At 36.4% G+C, this 20,856-nt stretch overlaps 1 protein-coding gene and 1 long non-coding RNA gene across 13 annotated transcripts in view; one reads left to right on the forward strand and one right to left on the reverse strand.

Annotated features, from left to right (window-relative positions):
* The window catches only part of CACNA2D1 (calcium voltage-gated channel auxiliary subunit alpha2delta 1), a 527,964-nt gene extending 516,232 nt beyond the window's left edge, over positions 1-11,732 (reverse strand). For all 12 annotated transcript variants that reach the window (XM_086397179.1, XM_086397175.1, XM_086397178.1 and 9 more), the window contains exon 1: positions 8,282-11,732. In XM_086397179.1, coding sequence (XP_086253305.1) covers positions 8,282-8,376 — 95 coding nt within the window. In that variant the 5' untranslated portion in view covers positions 8,377-11,732. The remainder of the gene's footprint in view (positions 1-8,281) is intronic.
* LOC147374447 (uncharacterized) lies at positions 9,525-16,864 on the forward strand. The gene is made up of 3 exons (XR_015162775.1): positions 9,525-9,658; positions 12,128-12,300; positions 15,038-16,864. It is a non-coding gene; the product is annotated as an uncharacterized LOC147374447 (long non-coding RNA).
* Positions 16,865-20,856: the final 3,992 nt, after the last annotated feature.

Genomic DNA, 20,856 nt, shown 5'->3' on the forward strand with positions numbered 1-20,856 from the left:
AGTGCCTATCATAAAAGATACTAAATAGATATTTTCTAAGTAAATGGAAGGATCCATTTTCAAAGATACTCATTTTGCCTCCAAATCTCCTTCAGATAGGTATTTCTAACAGCTTAATAGTCATCTATAGAGATGCCTCAATGTCAAAATGCCCAACAGCAAGCATGTTACCTCACTCACCATCAACTTGCTGTTCTTTCTGCATTACCTTTTAAGGAGCTTGGAGGACTTCCCTGCTGGTCCGGTGGTTAAGAATCCCAGGGACATAAGTTCAATCCCTGGTCCAGGAAGATTCCCACATGCCATGGGGCAAGTAAGCCCAAGCGCCACAACTACTGAGCCCACCCTCTAGAACCCACGTACCACAACTACTGAAGCCTGTGTGCCCTAGAGCCCATGCTCTAAGACCAAAGCCCATGCACTGCAACAAAGAGTAGCCCCACTCACCACACCTAGAGAGCGCCCACGGACAGCAACGAAGACTCAGCACAGTCAAAAGTAAATAAAATTTAGAAATAAAGACCTTAGAGCCATCTCTAACACTACTCTCTTCCCGATTCCCCCAACCCCATAACCAACAGCACCTGAATATGCACCTCTAAACTACGTTTCATCCCTGCTCTGCCTTCCCACTGCCACTCTTCTCCTTGTCTTTCGGCATCTCTCGCTCTAGGATGGTCTACTAACTGCTCCCATTGTCCCTTTAAATAATGGTCCTCTTTAATCCATCTTCCACATACTATGATTTAAAACCCATGACTTTTATTTTTAATTACAAAGTCTTAGGATGAAAACCAAATTTGTTTGAGAAAACAGAGCTGGGCTACCACACTGCCCAACTCCCCTCCGGGTCATGTGAGAAGATAACTCTAATGCAAAAATTGTATAACCTAGCCTCAGACTGATGGTTCAGCCTCAACCTGTCTTCACGCCCAGGAGTCCCATGCCTGACGTGAAACAACCCATGGGTACTTCTTCACCACGCTGTGTGTTTTTCCCTGGTCATGCTTTGTTAGATTCCACTGCTTCACAGGCAGCCTGGAGTTGGGAATGTCTTCCTTGGGTATGCTCTTCCTCAATTTGGACTCCCAGCATGTAACTCCGAGAAGTACATAATTTGCTCTGGATAACAGTAACTGCATTAATTGTTGAATTAAATTACATTTGATGTTAAAAATCTGTGAAGTTGTTAAAAGAAACAGCATAAATCAAAATTATTCTTTAAAAATAAGATGTACTGTGTATCAGATGTCTAAATAGTCTTCAGTGTACTAACTAGAAGCCTATAACCTTCAAGATATTTCATTTCTTATAATCTAATGGAAGAAATTTACTAAGATAATTTTCTTGACTATTAGTATTTAAGCTTTTGATACAGTATTACACCAATGTCTTATCCAATGAACCCCATTTTCCCAAGGTTCTATTAAAAAAAAAGGAATGTCTAATTGCTTCTATTTTTTTAATCTAGACAATTTTATTGTCTTTGGTTTCTCAGGTGAATTTCCAATATATGAATATTTAGGTCAGTAAAATCAAGTATGTGAAGTAAACAGCATTTCCAGGATAACCAAGCTCACATGGAAAATGGGGGTGGGGAGAAAATAAAAGCAAAATAAAATAATCAACTGCCACCTTAGCATCTTTAATGTAATTTCACACTTCATATATCTGAGGGCTCCTTTGTCTGCCTCCACTTAAATACATACCATTCCTCACAGCATATTCATCACAACACTTTTTGATTACTTTTTTAAAACAGATTTTTTTCCCAGTATACCTAAGTGCATTTATTTTTCTGAGCCATTTCTCCTTTGACCCTCAAAATAAAACATTATTAATGTATGACAATCCTTTTATATAGCCTGACAGTATATACCTTAGTCAGAGAACAATCTCGTCAGCTCTTCTCACTCTTTCCCCAATTATTCCCAGAGTATATAGGCAAATGTCAAAAGCAACAACAGTCCAAACCATCTGACAATTCTGATGAAAGTACTTATAATGTATCACAGATTTATCTATGCATCGAAACCTCTAAACAATATCCCTACAGAGAGAAAAATCTAGTAGTAAAAGGAAGTCCCCTGCAACAGAGAGTGAAAATTCAAGTCTGAAGGACCCAAAATTGAGGTCTGGTTACAGGTAACCTGATGGAAAACAAATCAAAAACTTTTTTCTCCAATTGATTTGACATTACATACAAATAAAAATCAAGTATGACTAATACTAATTGTGTGTGTGGGGGGGGGTGGGTAAGGAAAAGAGAAAGAAGAATTGGCAAGTCATTATCTACACAAAAGAATACAGGAATTGTTTTTCATAATTTGCCAGGAGACTACTGCAATAAAATTTTAAGTACTCAGGGAAAAGAACTTCAGATAAACAGATTATTCCCAAATCTCAATCATTTAAAATGGGCAACACCACTGTTTTCCATTGCTATCATTTCTAGCTTAAGCTGTTCTTCCATTTATGATACAGAATTTAAAATCTATCCTAATTTTTTTAAATCCAACAGAAGCATATGGTTAAAAAAAATCAGCAGAAGCAAATGTTAAAATAACATTGAGCCAGAAATATCCCACATTCATATTCAAAGAGACCTTTAAATATTGCTTCATATATAACAGCCTGATTCTGTATTATTGAAATTAACAGTAAAAGTGTGCCAGTTTGTTGAGGCCACAATGTCAATCTTTTCCTTAAGATCTTGTTAGAATCTATGCAAATGGCAAATTTTAAAGGAGCAATGGAATTCAATTACCACAAATTATATAAAGCCTATAAGAAAGAAAAGTTTAGGTTTTACGAACAAAATTTTAAAACCTGTGCATATTTATCCTTCAACCCTAAAACATGGTGCACCAAATGTTCAATTCTTAAAAATTTCAAGTATCCTATATCTAAATGGTAGAAATAAAATTGCTTAGCATGCAAAGACCTTTTAATAAGCACTCAACAGTTCAAGTGCAATAGTCTCTTCCTCCTTTTATCTAAAAGACAGTAAGCCTATCTTCACAACCACACTTCTTTTGTCACTCATCAGTTGTGTTAATAACTTGTCTAACAGGACCTGAACATTTTGAATAGTTCATCTGATTCTCTTCATGAAATATTTTTAAATGCTGCTGTTATAAAAATATTCTGAATGAGATTACTCCCTATGAACAGTTGTGGACTGGCAGGGAGCTTTCAGCATGCACCTTTGTTAATAAACATCTTACTGAGGTTCTTCTACTCTAACAAGCCACTTGAAGAATTAAGAAAAAAAACGGGTGTGTATACACACATATAGAGATAATAGATACATAAAGATATAGAGACATAAAATACTATGTATTAAATACAATATTAAAATAAGACACTATACAAATTATATAATGATGCAATGCTAATATATTTTAAACCCTCAGAAAAACAAAAAGGTGGTAAATACAGTATTTTTCACAAAGTGCTACCATTTTATCTCAATTGACACCGAAGTCAATCGTTTTTTTTTCCCTTAAACTCTGTAAACAGTAATGACACAGTAATTTCCAAGTTTTGTGCACACAGAAGAAAACAAACCATGTGTAAGCTGCATGGTTGACTATCTCGGTGCCGTTTCAAGTTTATTGGAAAGCCACCATATGAAAGCCTAGGGAACAGTTGTAGTACAATGCATAAATAGTCCAGGAAAAGAAAGACTGGCTGACACAGTGTGACACAGTGCCTGATACATACCATATGCCTTAAGTAAACCTGCAATAGATGTCATAGAACAGAGATCAGTTACGCATTACCAGCAACTTACATGCTTTTTGAAATACTATGACAGCCAGTTCTTTTATTACAAATGATGGAAGCTGTCACCTGAATAGCAATGAAATGTTACTTTTTAGAAATACTGAAGCAAATTCTGATTTTTTTCCCCAAACTTTCATCCAAATATGCTCATGTGAGGGTTATGTCCACACATGAAATACACTGAATGAAATCAATAAACTGGACAATTGCCTAAAATATTTCAATTTAACCACTTAAATCTCCACTTTAAGGTTCTAAATAGCTTGACGACACACATTAGGTACAAGATATGAATTCAGAAGAACAGATTACTTCCTTGGATATTTGCATCAGTACTGAAAACTAACAAGAAATTTCTGTGTATGTGTTGTATATAGTGATACTTCAGAGAACACATTAATTAAATAATACAGTTTGTTATGGGCATAATTTCTGTATTAATTTTAAAATTTCTAAATGCATTATTTCTTATGAATACATACTTCTAAATATAAACAGTAAATCTGAATACATAATTTGCATGTGTTATTTATGTTTCTGCAAAACCTAACAACGTATCAATGTAGGAGAAACATTGGAAAGTTGTCTACAAAGCAAGATTTCTTTGAAGGAAGAGAATGGTAAAATTTTACCTATTTTCACAATGAACAATTTGCTATAGTCTCTGATTATATATTTCTTTTTTAAATTAAAATTGGTGAAAGCCAAAGAAAAATAATAAAGGCACATTTTATTTCCTTTTACAAACCATAATAAGCTTAGATTCTTGTACCTTTCCAAATGTTTAGACTATATTCATTTCAACCTGTCTAATGTATATTCAAATGCCAATCCAAACAACTACACATATACCCACTAAAATTTAATATGTTACAACTCATCTGGAAAAATGTATCTATTGTTGCATACTTTAAAGATACACCTGTGGAAAAATGTGTGATGAAACTGATGAGAACAAAGATCTGAGAAAGGGATTTATTAATGTTCATTGTTTTTAGATTTTGCTTTACAATCTAATATATTAGCTCATATTTTATCATAAGGTACATTTTGTTCTATATATAGTATGCAAATTAAAATTGCTAAGCCCAAATAAGAATAATTATATCACTTCTAATACATGAAAGAGATATCCATTCCAATGAAAATATTTATTTTTAATAGCCTTTAAATATAAATTTGTCTCATAATACATAAAAAATTTATAAACTAAGTACTTAAACCCCAAGGTCCTATTCTTTTATGAGATGCTATATTTCCTATAGATCCTGTAACTCTTACCAGTATATTTATCCCATTATATAGTTTAAATATATTAAAAATCCCCATATGCCAATGGGCTCTCAGCCAATTATTATGGACATATTGGCATTTTGATATGATGAGATAAAAGTTTAAAATGAATAGTAGTTATAACTAAAAGTTTAAAATGAATAGTAGTTATAACTATGTTTCTTTTTAAAAAATTGGATTTGTAAATAGATTCTAAAATTAGAACTGACAAATTCAAATTAACATTACAATACTGGCTACCATACATAATACTCTTGGGTTTTAAAATAGAAGTGTTTTCACATATGAGCCAAATTATTTCTAGAACGAGAACTCCCTTTTAGAAAACTACATTTTAAACTATCAATATAACATGTGCATACTGTAACATGAAAATTATGTATTTTCCATTTATATACAAACCAATATGCATGAGGTGGCTGCAACCATATGGCATATTTATGTTTTACACCTTACTAAAACAATCATTTCCAAAAGAAAAACCTAAACTAGCAAAAGAACTGTATCAAAATTCCTCCCTTTGTCTGAAAAAAAAAAAAGCTATTTTAGTGTTAACTCAGAACAATTTAATCACTAATTCAGAATATGCTATATGAGAATGTATGTTAAACCAGAGAAAATTAAAGAAAATATTTAGAATGATATTTATGTTTTTATAATAATATTTAAGCCCTTATTGTAAAAATTGTAAAAAACAAAACAAAAAACTTTGTATTACTAATTCTAATTCAGATCCCACTCCAATGAGTGCATAATGAATTTTATACTGTTAGTGGCATATTCTTCCTCTTCTGATAAAAAAAATTATTATATTACCTTTTTCTGGAAAAACTAGAATGATCAAGAAAACCAAAAGAATTTACTAATGAAAAATGTGTATAGACAAGCACAATAATTGTCTTCAGTGATGCTGTAATCTTTGTACTGAGTTTTTAATGAACTTCGAATTTTTCCCAAAGATTTGAGATTTATCCTGACAAATACGCCATATGAACTCTTTTTGCAAGAAAAGCAAATGGCACTGCATCATGATATAATTAATGCTACATTTTGTAAATTTCATAAAGTTTACTCAGAAATCTAACATGAAGTACATCTTCCTCAGAAGAGAAGGAGAAATGACTGACTTTTCAAATTAATAATTAAAGATGCAGAAGCTTTATAAAAATAGTATTTCCTACAAGAGACTGATATATACAAAATCTTTTAGGTTTTTTTTTTTTTTTTTTTACAAAATAATTAGTTTCAAATTATTTGAAAATATCTCAAATTTTCATTGTTAGAAAATAAATTTAAAATCCTTTGAAAGAAAAGAAATTGTGGCTTTCTAATTCCTATTTTTGCCAACTATTCACTTTTCTTTCTTATCTTTAGTGAATTTCTGACCATGAAAATTTAGCTATCTTAATTTTGGGAAAACACTTATTGCAGATGTCCTTCTTACAACAAGAATTTTTTACATTAATATTTTACCATGGTCTGTTCAGGAACAAAAGATTGTATTTTGTTGTATCTTTAAAAGTCATAGTTTCCCCCTATGGTGTGATGATGCATTCCCTCCAAATGATAGAAATATTGATAAACTGCCAGTTAAAAATAACACTTTAAAAATCTGTAAACTGAACACACTGACTCCTTTTTAAAGCGCCACTTCTTTGACACAAAACGCAAGCGACTCACTTCAGTTTTCAGTTTATAGGCCAAGCTACAAAAAGACTTAAAAAAGAATAAAAGTGTAATTTCTTAATGAGTGAATAATATTGAAGCATCTTTAGTGTAATTCTTACTCTTTTCACGTTTCAAAATATCCGCTTGGAATATACTGCCAATTAAAGGAAGATCTACAGATGGCATTTACCCTTTTGCTTCATAACAAAAAGGATCTGCTATTATTTTTATGGAAGATTATCTAAAAAATAACATGACTGTAAATCATGACAAAAATATTAGACACTCCCCTTCTCCGGGTTAGAATGTGCATCCTTCGGGTTCTTGCACTGACACCTAATGCAATAAATACTTTAAGCTGAGTCTTAAATAATAACTGCAGGGTTTCAACTAGTGAAGCTTTAAGGTCAGTATACACCAAAAACTCCAGTTTTCAGCACTCTGCCAACAAAGGACAGCAAATAATTCCCAACAGCAAAAATACCGGGAAGGCTACCTTGGGCTTTGTTTTTGTTATGTAAAATGCATTAAAGTGACTCATCCACTTACCATTACCTACTCTTACAAGCTTTAAAGTAGCTTCAACAACCAAAATAAATGCTTTCCCAGAATGCCTAATAGGCTATTCAGCACATTTAAAAATATGTATATATTTTTATGTGCCACTGACTTTGATTCCTTTCTCCAACACGAGAGAATTATTATTTTTCACTCCCTTCCTGCCGTGTGACTATACAGCTACCTTCAAACACTATTTCCAGAACAGCAGCGAGGTTTTCTTAAGCTATTTTAGAAATGTTAAAAATAAGAGAAAAATTGCAGGAGACTGTGGAAAACGCTCAGTCCCTCCCCCCCAAGGAATAGAGGGTTCTATTCATTCTAACAACAGGAACCGCGTGTCTGCCGACACTGTTTCAAATAGAGGGTGAGGGAGGTTGGATGGCAGGGTGTCAATTCCTGCGAGCCCCTGGGGGTGGACAGCACCTCTGCCGCGAGGGCCAAGCACTCCTCGTATCAGAAAGGCTGTCAAGTGCGCCCAGTAATTTGGGACCTAAACGAGTTTGGATACCACAGCAATTAGCATCTCAGAGGCCAAGTACGGGAGAAGTGCATGCTACCCAGGCCAGCCTGCAGTTACTTGTTTGCAAAATGCCCTAGCCAAACACAACTTTTTACTGGAGTCGGTTTGATGAGAGCGGGTATGTGGCTGGAAACTTTTTCCCACAGTGCAGCTAAACTCTTTAAGTCCAAGGAATCCTTTTAGAGATGGGCTGAGGTGCCGGCAAGTCGTCAGCAGACCTTTCCTGGGACAGCCCGGCCCCGCCGAGGCTCCCGAGACGCCGGTTCCGTGCGCATTCCGGCGATGAGCCGCGCGTACCTCCCGCTCGGCCTCTCCAGATCTGAGCCCGGCTCGCTCCCCACCCCCACGGGCAGAAAAGCCCCCTCAACTCGGGAACTGAGCCCCCGTCCTACTTCCACGGCACCCCTTGGCCCGCACTCTCCGCCCTGCCTGCCCGGCCCGAGCACTTACGTGACGGCCGAAGGGAACGGCTCCTCCGACGAGGGGCCGATCAACAAAGATTGGAAAAGTGTCAGAGTCAAGGCCAGCAGGCAGCCAGCAGCCATCTTCGCGATCGAAGATCAATCTGGCTTCCCTCCGGAGCCGGGGGAAGGACCGGTGCTGGAAACCGCGGGAGGAGAAGGAGCAAGGTCCGCCCGGACTACAGGCGTCTGCGGGCTGGCGCGGCCGAGGCTGTGGCTGGGGCGCGGGCTGGAGTGGGGGTGCCGCAGGGGCTAAGCCCGGCGCGGGGGAAGGGGCGGCGGGCGGACCCACTAGCGCGCGTCGGCAGCTCCGCGCCGCAGCTGCCTCGCCTCAGCCGCCATCAAGGGCGACTTTGGAAACAGACCTGGGCGAGCCCGCCGGCGCTGGCGCGCTCTCGCTCCCTCTCGGTTTCCTCCCTGATTTATTCCCCCGATTGCCGTGGAGAAGGCGGGGGGCGGAGGCGGGGGCGGAGAAGGGGTGACGGCACTGGGGAGGGTGGGGGTGGCTGCAGGAATGGGGGAATGGCAGGCGGAGAGACTTGTGGCAGAGAGAGAGGCTTCGTCTGGCTTCTCCGGGCAAGTCAGAGGGAGGTGGCTGGGGGTGGACAGCGGGAGGGCTGGGCGTCAGAGCAGTCGGGCGGAGACGGGCAGGAGCGGCCCTCCATACAAGGCAGAAAGGAACTCCCAAAGTCGGCGCCGGCTTGCTCCAGCCACCCGGCGTGCAGAACGAGAGCGGGGCGGGCCCCGCGGAGCTCCCAGGGGACCGCTAGCCGCTGGGTGGGTATCCACAGGCAGCAGGGGCTCCGGGCCAGCACTTGGCTCGCGTCTTCGGGGGTTATTTTTCCCAGGCAGGCAGTGTTCCCCCGGCCCTTCTCCCAGGCGCAGAATCCACTGCCTGCCTGAGAATCGTGGGGCAGTGATTTGACAACGAGTGTAGGAGGGGTTTATATTTGCATTTTAAAGCACCACTTTTGACTCCCTACCAGGTGGCACTATTTATTTGCCCTGGAGTGCCAGAGGCTAGAGCCTCCGGCGTGGCTGAGTGCCAACTGTGGCAGCGCCGCCCGACGCCCAGGTACCTCTCACCTGGCAAGACAGAGCAAGGCAAGACAGACCTGGCAAGGTCCGGGCTGAGGACAATCAGAGAAGGACCCAATGCTGTAAAATCTTCCTACTCTGGCCATGTGTTAGGTAGGACCGAGGGGTGGAAGGACAAATTCTATACCCGAGGAGCACTGTGCCGCGAGATAAGCATTGTACTACTTCCAAAAGTCCCCCAAATGCCTGGTCTGGCCTGTGGTCTGCCCTGCCCTGACAAGGTTGCTGCAAAACAAGTTCACTTGGTCCGGATGAAGGCATGAAAAGGGTAAGCAGAAACAGGTGGCAATTTGCGAAACGCGCCTAAAATATGGAGGAGGAATTGAGGGAGAGAGCTAGGGAATACCACTGCGGTACAGACTAGTTTCACCTGCATCCGCAGGCAGGCGTGCCCAGGCCTTCCATTAGAAAAAACAGGTGCGTCTTGCGTAGGCCTCTCGGACCACATAGGCTTCCTTCAGGAAGGAGCTGGTGCACCAGATAAAAAGGTTTCCCTGAACACCTTAAATTATTAAGCCCCCTCTAGTAGTGTATTAGAGCACTTTGACACCATTTCTGATTGGGGAAAAAAAAAAATTACCATCCTGCATATGCCTAAAAGTTGTCATTATGGGAGGCCTGGGATTTTTAATTAGCCCTTCTCTAGTTTCTTGAGATTATGAAAACAGAAAGACCCTTATTAATTCGGAATTGATTTGCCATCTCTCTAAAGGCAATCTGCTCACACAGAAGACTATTAATACTTAATAGCAACATTTTAAAATGTGATGTGATTTTATGATTCTTGACCCAGTGATGTTTCCTCCTCCTAACCTCTCGTGTGTGTGTGTGTGTGTGTGTGTGTGCGCGCGTGCACGCCTTGTTTTCTTTAATTCTGTACATATATATCTTGCTCTCTGTTTCTTTCCTCTTATTCTGAGTGACCTCACAAAAGGCACCCCACCGTGACTTGACTTAGTTTGTTTTATGCTAAACCAAGAGAATGGCAGCAGGAGGGAGCAAATGAGCGATAAAGTGGGATGTGATGGAGTAGGATTGAGAACTCAGCTCACAAAGATAGTTTATATAACCATAGATAGCTTTCTTCTCCAAAATTAGATAACAAAATAGTAAAGTCCATCTTTTTTTTTTTTTTTTCCAATTTTTAGTGATTAAAAAGCAAATTTTCTTCCCCAGCATGGGGATTAAGAATGGCAGAATCAGATGCCCATTACTGTCTACATGATATGTTGGTATAATAGCCACACTGCAGAAAAATATTTTAATAAATTCTGAAATAATTATTTCAATAATGACTTCAGACTTCCTACTAAGGTACACCATTTCCAATTTTACATCTTTAAGAGAAAGAGCTTAAGGAATAAAAGAATGTAATAAACTTCTCGAGAAGGTAGTCAGCCTTCATTATTAAGTTCGTTGGCCTTTGAGCCAAATCTCAATTCCTTTGGATCACTCTGATGAAACACTGTGCTCTCTCATTTCTGAAGCTGTTGAAGAAAGATATTACATCTACAGTTCTTTCTGATGGGGTTGACTGTCATCTGTAAGCCGAAATCATTGCTTAATCCTCGGTTGTGTTAATTGCTTTTTATCAATCTAAACCTTTTTAATGATGATATTCAAAATGTGGCTTTTGTTTCTTTTGTATGAAAACTAAACCAAGACCATTTTCACAATACAGCATTATGTGTCAATTGATTAACCATAGCATTCTATAATGTACAGTTTCTGTCCAGTTGTGTTATTTTGGAAAATTTCATGAAGATTAGATCATAGCCTATCAATTTTAATTAAATTTTGCTAAGTCACCAAAATTTGCCATTCAAGATAAAATGTTTATATACCATAAGGATTGATGATAAAACTTGAATTATGGGCTTTAAGTGAGAAAGATGTAAGAAACCAGTATCTACTATTCATTTAGGAGGAAATATTCTAAAAAGAAAGTAAAGATTAATGAAAAGTTAGATGTCTGTATTTAATCATTCCTTTAATAAACTTTAAAGATTTCATGCACAGCACTTTTACTCATATTTATAATCTGTCACTTTTAGCTAACCATCAATTGCTATAATATGTAAATGTTTAATTCATATAATTTCATTTTTATTAAGAATGAACAAAAAACAATATGAATAGAACAGCCATAAAATGTTTCCTCTTTCTACCTTTTTGTTTTAGGTTATACTGTGTGTATTGCTAGCATAAAATTCTATTTCTGTTGGATGTTCCCAATTTTTTCCTTGTATGTATGAGCATGCTTTCTATTATTTATTTTTCAGTAAGTCAAATCTAATTTCTTCAACATTTGAGATTAAGAAAAGGACAAAGAAATTCTAAAAATGGCCTCTCCTCCCCTCACTTTCCCCCCCTCTCATGTACAAACACTAGAAAGGAAAATAATCCTCCTTAGTTAGAAAAGTTTTAAAGGAAATGATGAATTTTTAGTTTCTTGTCATATCTGTAGAAAACTAAGGCAAAAAGTGTGACAAAAGACCTTCTTTTTTTTATATGCAAATAGAGTAAAAGACCTGGTTCTAAGATCAATATTTTTTATATGCAAATAGAGTAAAAGACCTGGTTCTAAGATCAATATATGTGGAAGAATCACATCAGAAATACTTCTGATTTGATGTCCTGTCACGCTGCCTTGCACAGATGTGTGCTGAGGAAAGCAAAGTTAAAGACAAATGGAAAGAAAGCTTCCGCTATTTGTGTCCTTGGGGAATGTTTTCAGGAGATGGGAATACGAAAGAAAGCAACTCAGAAGCATCAATTCCCAGGAGAATGGTTAAGCGCGTGTGGAGTGGTTTTTAAGTCAGCGTTCACATTCAGTACTTTCAAACTGAAGCAGCACATGAAGGCCTTGATACAAAGCAACGTGGAACAGACGCTGTCTTAGATGAACAGGTATGGTCAAATACTTCCCAAAATCAAGACAAATATTTAGAAGACATTTTTCCTTGGCCTAAATAATACACCTGTTGACAGATAACCACATTAAGCTTTTGAGGAAATACCTTTTCTAAAATGGACACAAAGTAACAGTTAAAAGTATTTATTGGAAGTTTATCATTTCCCCACAGGAGTCTCTTGCTAGCAAATTTATGCTAACTTAAGTATGTAGAAAAATAAGCTGTTGCATTTAAAACATCATTGTATCTTCAACAAGCAATAGGTTTAGGCCATTCTATTTTTCAGTCTCTACTAATCATAGAATTTTTCATTAATTTTTGTTTTATTTTTGCTCTTCCTCTTCCTCCACCATTAAACTCAAACACATCTCAGAAAAAGTCAGCATCTACAGTATGACTTTCCATTAAAAAAAAACAAAACTCAGACTCCAAAATCTAGATTTCATAGTAAGATCCTTCGCCATAAATAGAGGTGGGGTTTGTTGTTTGAACTATAATTTATAACACAAAGTATATAGAATCCATTTACTTAGGCCTACAGAGACAAAAGAATGTAGACAATTCAGTTATTTATCTAAGTATTCACTAACAACAAAAACACAATGTGAAGTGGTTAATAATAAGTAGATAGTAACATTTGAAATAATCAAAGCTAATAACTCTTGATGCTCTTTTTTTGTTTTGTTTTTTAATTTCATGGATGTAGCCTTCCATGAGAAAGAAAGGAAAATCATTTTTTATATTATTTTTCTGACACTAGATTTTTAAATATACTTTATATAATAAAACACCATTATAACCCAGCATATTTCTATGAACATATGGATATGTTAGGGATCAGATTCACTTTCTGTACACATAATTAATTAGATGAGTATCCACAGAAGCACCACAAAAGGGTGTTGCTAGGAATTTCTCCTGCTGAAATGAGCATGGGATAGAAAATAAAAGATCAATCATTTGACTTTGGAGCCACATATTTTAGATTTAGGTTATTAAAATGCCAACTGTTAGTACAAAGAAGATAAACTTAAGAGTTAAAATCCCATATTCCATTGACAAACAACAATGATATGATGTCTTTTTTACTCCCTTATTGCAAATGGAAGATATAAACTTCTAATTTGGGTATCAGGAAACATTGGAAAATCAATAGAGCAAACATATTTATATAATAACAGTATTTTCTTCAAGATATATAAGGTGGTGGGATATAATAGGGTTTATGGTAATTTGGGGAGGAAATACTGTAATGCCTAATAGACTGAACGATATTGTCATATGCTATCAAACGTCCTATTGTTTTTTCATAATTAAATCAGTAATATTTCAACATTTTATACCTCCAAAACTAAGAACAATACTAAAGATAGCTTGCACTGTGCACAACTGGATTTATATAAGTTGATTTTTCTTTCTTATTCAAATTCCTTAAATTTTATTCTAAGGTAACTTGTTCTTAAAGAATATGGTACTCTCAGAATGTCCATAACCAGCTAGAAGAAGAGAACTGATTTCATAAATTTGCCAACCTGGGTGATGATAGTCCAATGTAAAATGGTAAACTAAATTCTGAGTTTTAAGCTGAGCCTATTTATTACCTAGACATTACTGCCAGTCTTTCTGTTACACAGAGATCAATCTATCTTTTGCCAGAATCTCATTCATTTTATGGATAGAATTAATGCTGTCAGAATACATGCAGATTAATTTTGTAAGTTAAATGCATAACTTTAAAATATCAAATGAATAACTTCAAAATAAAGATCTTTGTTTTTATAACATTTTAATAACATTTCATAATCTAGCTGCCATTGATAGTGAAATACTTATGTCATTCATGTGAGTAGTAGTCATTTGTATTAAAAACAAGTATGTTTTGGTTGAGAAGACTATGTAGATTCACTCATCTCTATATCTTTCTCTGTTAGTATCTAAAAATTCTTTATATTCAAGACCTGATGGTTTTCAAAAGATTATGAGAGTACTTTTGGATTTCCTACTTATTGGACTGATCATGCATTTCCTTTAAATTTCTTTTTTTTTTTTCCCTCAAAATGTGTACAATGTTTCCCTTTCAACTACAACAAAATACTTATCAAAGATGAACCCTCATCATAAACTTAGTTACAACTTGGTGACAAAACTTCAATTCAAGCCTTAACAAATGTCCATGATTCACCCCTGTTCAGGAACAGAAGGTTCTGCTATTCTTTCCCCTTTTCTTCCCCAAGTCAACCAACCACCCCCACTCCGCCCCTTCTCCACCCCTTCTTTTGATCTTTTTTTCTTCCCCCACATACAAGAGTTGACTGTCTTTAACACAATACCACAAGAGGGACTTTGTTTTTTTTAAGTAACAAGGAGAAAAGTGGGAAAAAAATCAAGGGATGCAAAGAAAAATTATCCAGGGAAGAGAAAAATGGATGCATGAAGAAGAGCAATGTGAAAGGAAGAATGGGTTTATTCCTGTAACACAGATGAACACAATGCAAAGAAGAAAGAAGTAGAGCAGAGACAGAAACATAAAGGCCAAAACTGAGAATGAAACTTGTAGCATTCATGACACAAAAGAGTAGGGCAGATCACTGATTTCAATATTTAATCATCTAAAATTGTTATTGCTAAGCAAATATGATACAAATATGATACAAATCTTCATGAATGTACAAAAATATGAAAAAAAAAATCTTTTTCTATTTGTTTTTTTTCTTTTTCTACTTTAAAAGTAGCCAGGTTATGGACTTCCCTGGTAGGCCAGTGGTTAAGAATCGCATACCAATAGAACCTGTGCTCTGCAACGAGAAACTACTGCAATGAGCAGCCTAACTGGAGAGTAGCCCCTGCTCACCACGACCAGAGAAAACCTGGGGAAGGCAATGAAGACTCAGCACAGCCCAAAATTAATTAAGTTAAAAATTATCTCAATAAATCAGTGGTTTTCAAGGGTCAATTTAGGTAGGCAAATATGACTGGAAAAAAAATAGATACTGGAAATATACGATAAGGTCTTTATTTCCCCCAATTTTTGTTCTTTTTAATAGCTTTACTGATCATTAAAAAATCATATAATTCACCATTTAAAGGATATGTTCCCCCCCCCCAAAAAAAAAGAAATACAGATCAATGGAACAGAATAGAAAACTAAGAGACAAACCCATGTAACCTATAGTCACCTAATCTATGACAAAGGAGGCAAGAATATATAATAGAGAAAAGATAATCTCTTCAATAAGTGGTACAGGGATAACTGGACAGCTACATGTAAAAGAATAAAATCAGAACACTCCCTAACACCATACACAAAATAAACTCAAAATGGATTAAAGACCTACGTGTAAAACCGGATACTATAAAACTCCTAGAGGAAAATATAGGAAGAACACTCTGACAGAAATCACAGCGAGATCTTTTTGATCCACTTCCTAGAGTAATGTAAATAAACAAATGGGCCTAGTTTAAAACTTTTGCACAGCAAAGAAAACTATAAATGAGACAAAAAGACAACCTTCAGAATGGGAGACAATATTTGCAAATGAAGCAACTGACAAGGGATCGATCTCCAAAATATACAAACAGATCATGAAACTCAGTATCAAAAAAAATAAATAAAAAAATGGGCAGAAGACCTAAATAGGCATTTGCCCAAAGAAGACTTACAGATGGCCTAGAGGCACATGAAAAGATGCTCAACATCTCTAATTATTAGAGAAATGCAGATCAAAACTATAATGAGGCATCACCTCACTCCAGTCAGAATGGCCGTCATCAAAAAAATCTACAAACAATAAATGCTGAAGAGGGTGTGGAGAAAAGGATACTCTTCTACACTGTTGGTGGGAATGTAAATTAGTACAGTCACAATGGAGAACAGTATGGAGATTCCTTAAAAAAACTAAAAGCAAATCACCAAGCAGTCCCACTCCTGGGCATATATACTCTAAGAAAACTATCATTCAAAAAAATGCATGCATCCCATTGTTAGCACTATTTACAATAGCCAGGACATGGAAGTAACCTAAATGTCCATCAAGGATGGATAAAGATATGGAATATTAGCAATAAAAAGGAATGATATTGGGTCATTTGTAGAGATGTGGATGGACATAGTGTTTGTAATACAGAATGAAGTAAATCAGAAAGACAAAAACAAATATTGAATGTTAATGAATATATGTGGAATCTAGAGAAAATGGTACAGATGAACCTATTTGCAGGGCAGAAATAGAGATGCAGATGTAAATAATGAACTGTGGACACAGTGAGGGGAGAGGGAAGAGGGGAGTGGAATGAATTGGGAGACTGGGACTGACATCTGTGCACTGCCATTTGTAAAACAGATAGCAAGGGAAAACTGCTATGTAGTGTAGGGAGCTCAGCTCGGTGCTCTGTGGTGACCTTAGATGGGTGGAATGGGGGCATAGGGTGGGAAGGAGGTCCAAGAGGGAGGGGATATATGTATACATACAGCTGATTTACTTTGTTGTACAGCAGAAGCTAACACAACATTGTAAAGCAACTATACCCCAATTTAAAAAATAAATTAAAAATAAAGAGTATGGTCCAATGGCTTTCAGTTTTGTAAAAAGGTTTTCACTATCATTTCTATTTTTTAAAATATCAGTTATTACATATTTAAACTAAGAGTATTTTATGAGATCTGCAAGTATTAGCTATGTAGACATGTAGCATATGTTAATCAAAGTAATATTAATGTTAAACAAATTTTAACAACCTGATACTTATACAAATTACTGATGACTAGGGTATAGCCAAATATAGAACCTTAGCCTATATCCTTCACATAGTCCACCTCAAGCAACTAATCACTATAAAAGTTTCTATTTAAATTTAAATGATAAAAATAATCACTTTGAGCTCACTCTGATAGAGTCATAAAAACAAATTATAATTCAGATTGGCATATGCACCTACTTCTTCATTTCTATCATTTAAGTATATACTGCTGCTGCTGCTGCATCGCTTCAGTAGTGTCCAACTCTGTGCGACCCCATAGACGGCAGCCCACCAGGCTCCCCCGTTCCTGGGATTCTCCAGGCAGGAATACTGGAGTGGGTTGCCATTTCCTTCTCCAATGCATGAAAGTGAAAAGTGAAAGTGAAGTCGCTCAGTCGTGTCCAACCGACTCTAGCGACCCCATGGTCTGCAGCCTACCAGCCTCCTCCGTCCATGGGATTTTCTGGGCAAAAGTACTAGAGTGGGGTGCCATTGCCTTCTCCAAAGTATATACTATACAGTTCATTTTGTATTACCATGTTTACATTGAGACTAGTATTTATGATACTGAAGGATATGAGGCTGTAAATGGCATTTGCCATTCATCAGATACATCAGCTCTGCTTCTGCATTGAATCTCAGGCTAGAGCTATTTATTGCTTTATGTACTGTTTTTCCATAAACAGCAATACCTCAGTAGGACACCAGGACATCTTCATAGTACTGATTTTTGAGCCTTTCAATGGAGATGAGAAAGGCAGAAACATTTTATAGAGATGAAACAATCTCACCCTGATCAAGTAAATAAGAAGCTTTAAAAACTGAATATGAAAATACCAGAAAAAAAGATCAATAAAATTCATAAGTAAATGCATTTTATTTTGATAATTTCTATGAGATCCTCAAATCTATCATATGTGGAGGATTTGTCATTTTATTACTCAATAAAATAGTAACAGTTACTGAATCAAGTGCTTTCTCTTAGAAGTTTTGTTAAAAACTTAAATGGCAAAAACCACTACAATATTGTAATTAGCCTCCAATTAAAATTAATTTTTTAAAAACAAGTAAAAATACTTTCTAAACACCATTATAGTAATAGTAATCTGAAAATACAGTCAATCTCCAACTTATAAATATGTTTCAAACAATTATATCAGTGTTTTGAAACCCAGGTTGCATTTTCTCATAGAGAGATGTGAATTTTAGTTAGCAACATGAGCATGTATTTAAATTCCCACTTAGCTTCAAATGCTGTGTATAGAATTACCATTTCTAGTCACAAAGTCTAACAGACCTCAAACACAGTTAAATTAATAACCTTGGAAGTACCTATTGATTAATGTGGATTTATTTTCATCACTTAATCTCATTAACAGCATTAAGAGTAATTTACCCCCACTCACTACAACTAGAGAAAGCCCATGTGCAGCAACGAAGACCCAGTGCAGCCAAAAATAAAGAGTAATTTATTGTATCCCATTAAGAAAAAAAGCCATGTCTTCCCTTTCACACATGTAGCGTATATACATGAGTACATAAAGAACATAGTATATTGTTTGATGTAAACTAGAAACTTACATGTGTCTTTATTAATTTGTTCATATTTTATTCTTTCAGTCAGTCATCTATTCGTCATTAAGAACTTGCTAAGAGCTATATATTCTAATAGGAATCATAAGCTTCATAAATTTATATATGTTTCTACTCACCATCCAGAAATTGAGTGAAATGTGTGTGTGTGTAGGTGATACATAGATTAGATGAGATACCCACTTATTTTCTAGCCTTAAGGCAAGGTACATCATGCCCTTTGGTGCTAAAAACAAAGTTTTAGAACTTGAAACTTATATCCAGAATACCAGGTCAAAAACCATTGTAAATTACACTACGGATGGGCAAGAGCTTTGGAAAAGGTTAAGCATAGAGTTACCATATGCCCAGCAACTCAATTTCCAGGTATATATCCAAAAGAGATGAAAACTTGTGTCTGCAGAAAAACATGTACCTGAAATGTTCAGAGCAGCAATATTTATAATAGCCAAAAAGCAGAAACAAGCCAAATGTCAATCAACTGAAAGATACATAAAATGTGGTATACCCATTCAATGAAATATTATTTGGCAATAAAAACTACTGAAGTACTGATCATACTAAACATGGATACACCCTGAAAATATATTAAGTGAGAGAAGCCAGTCACAAAAGGCTAAATAATGTAACTCTATGTATTAATACATGACATGTCTAAATACTGTCACTTCAGACTACACTAGGTTGTTGGGTGAAATGGGGAGTGACTGCAAATTGGTATGGGGTTTCTTTTGGAGTGATGAAATGTTCTAAGATTTAGAACATTAGATTGTGTAGAACTTTTGATTGATTGTGGTTATGGCAGCTGACGTTGTAAATATACTAAAAAACCACTGAATAGTACACTTTACATGGGTGAATGGCATATCAACTTTACCTGAATTACAGCTCATATATACTATATAATCTATGTGTGTGTGTATGTGTATTTACTACATCACAAGTTTTATACAAAATACTGCCTTTAGTTAAGTACCTGGGCTGTGAATTACACTCTATACCTATATTATGAAAGAAGCAAAACAGAAGGTAAATGAACCAAAAGTATTACATGCAAGAAAAACTAATCAAAATTTGGTATTCTGTATATTTAAAGTAAATCTCGCATAACTGAAATTTCTTCTAAATATCCTCCTAAGAGCCAAGATCAATTCCTGGGAGGTGTGAATTCATAGAGAAGAGGATTTATCCCTCCTAAGCAATTTCAAAGGACATATTCAGCCCATAATCACTTTCCTGAGATAGAGGCTGGACTGAGATGTTACAGAGAAAAAAAATGCTAATGACAGGAGAAAGCTATAGTGGTAACACTGAAGGTACTGTACCAGTCACACAAATCAGTGGTTCTCAAATTTGATTAGGCATCATAAACACCTGGAAGACCTGTTAAACCATAAATGGTTCCAAGCCCTGAATTTTTGATTCCATAGACCAGAATGGGGCCTGAGAGTCTCCATGTCTAACAAATTCACAAGTGATAGTGATCTCGCAGGTCAGGGAAATTCTGCTGCTTACTCATAAATTAAATGTTTGTAAGTGGAAAGTGATGTGAGGTGAGTCAGGGAAAAGTAGAGAAGGGGGATGACATACTGAATACAAATTCTGTAAGTTGATAAACCAACTCAGAGCAAAGTTGTGAACACTGGTGGATTATCTTGGTACCTGGTGAGAGGGATGATTCAGTAAGGGAGTTTTACTACCAGATGATACCCTTCATACTAATTCCTGAGCTAAATTGCCATCAGATCTCCTGCTTCCTTTCATGTTTCAAATTAACTGATATTGGCATGCCCCTATAATAGCTCTAGCAACATGTGAGGCCAAGTTGGAAGGTCACCCTTCAGTATGAGAGTTGGAATATGTCAAAGACCTCACTCTTCTCCAAACATATACCCTCAACATCACCTCCCTCCCCTACTTAGCTTAAAACACTGTTATCAAATTTATTACATTAGGTTTATTAAGAAGTATATTCAAATGCACAAGCTATTAGGGTGGAAATACCACTCCCATTGAGAGGTAACAAATATTCGTTTGTTCTTATCAAAAACTGTTTTATCAGCTGAACTAGTTATCACCTTGAAAGGAGATTTCCATGTTCTATGAAAAATTATTTTTGTTTTGGTAAAGAAAGTCAGTACAGATTTAAATCACTGTAACCATTTCACTCTGAAATGAAATGATTAAGATTTTTAATTTACCATGAAAATAAGTTTGTAAG

Source organism: Bos grunniens, chromosome 4, assembly GCF_055505025.1.
Source record: "Bos grunniens cultivar Pamir isolate PY7600 chromosome 4, Bosgru_T2T1.0, whole genome shotgun sequence".
Taxonomy (NCBI): domain Eukaryota; kingdom Metazoa; phylum Chordata; class Mammalia; order Artiodactyla; family Bovidae; genus Bos; species Bos grunniens.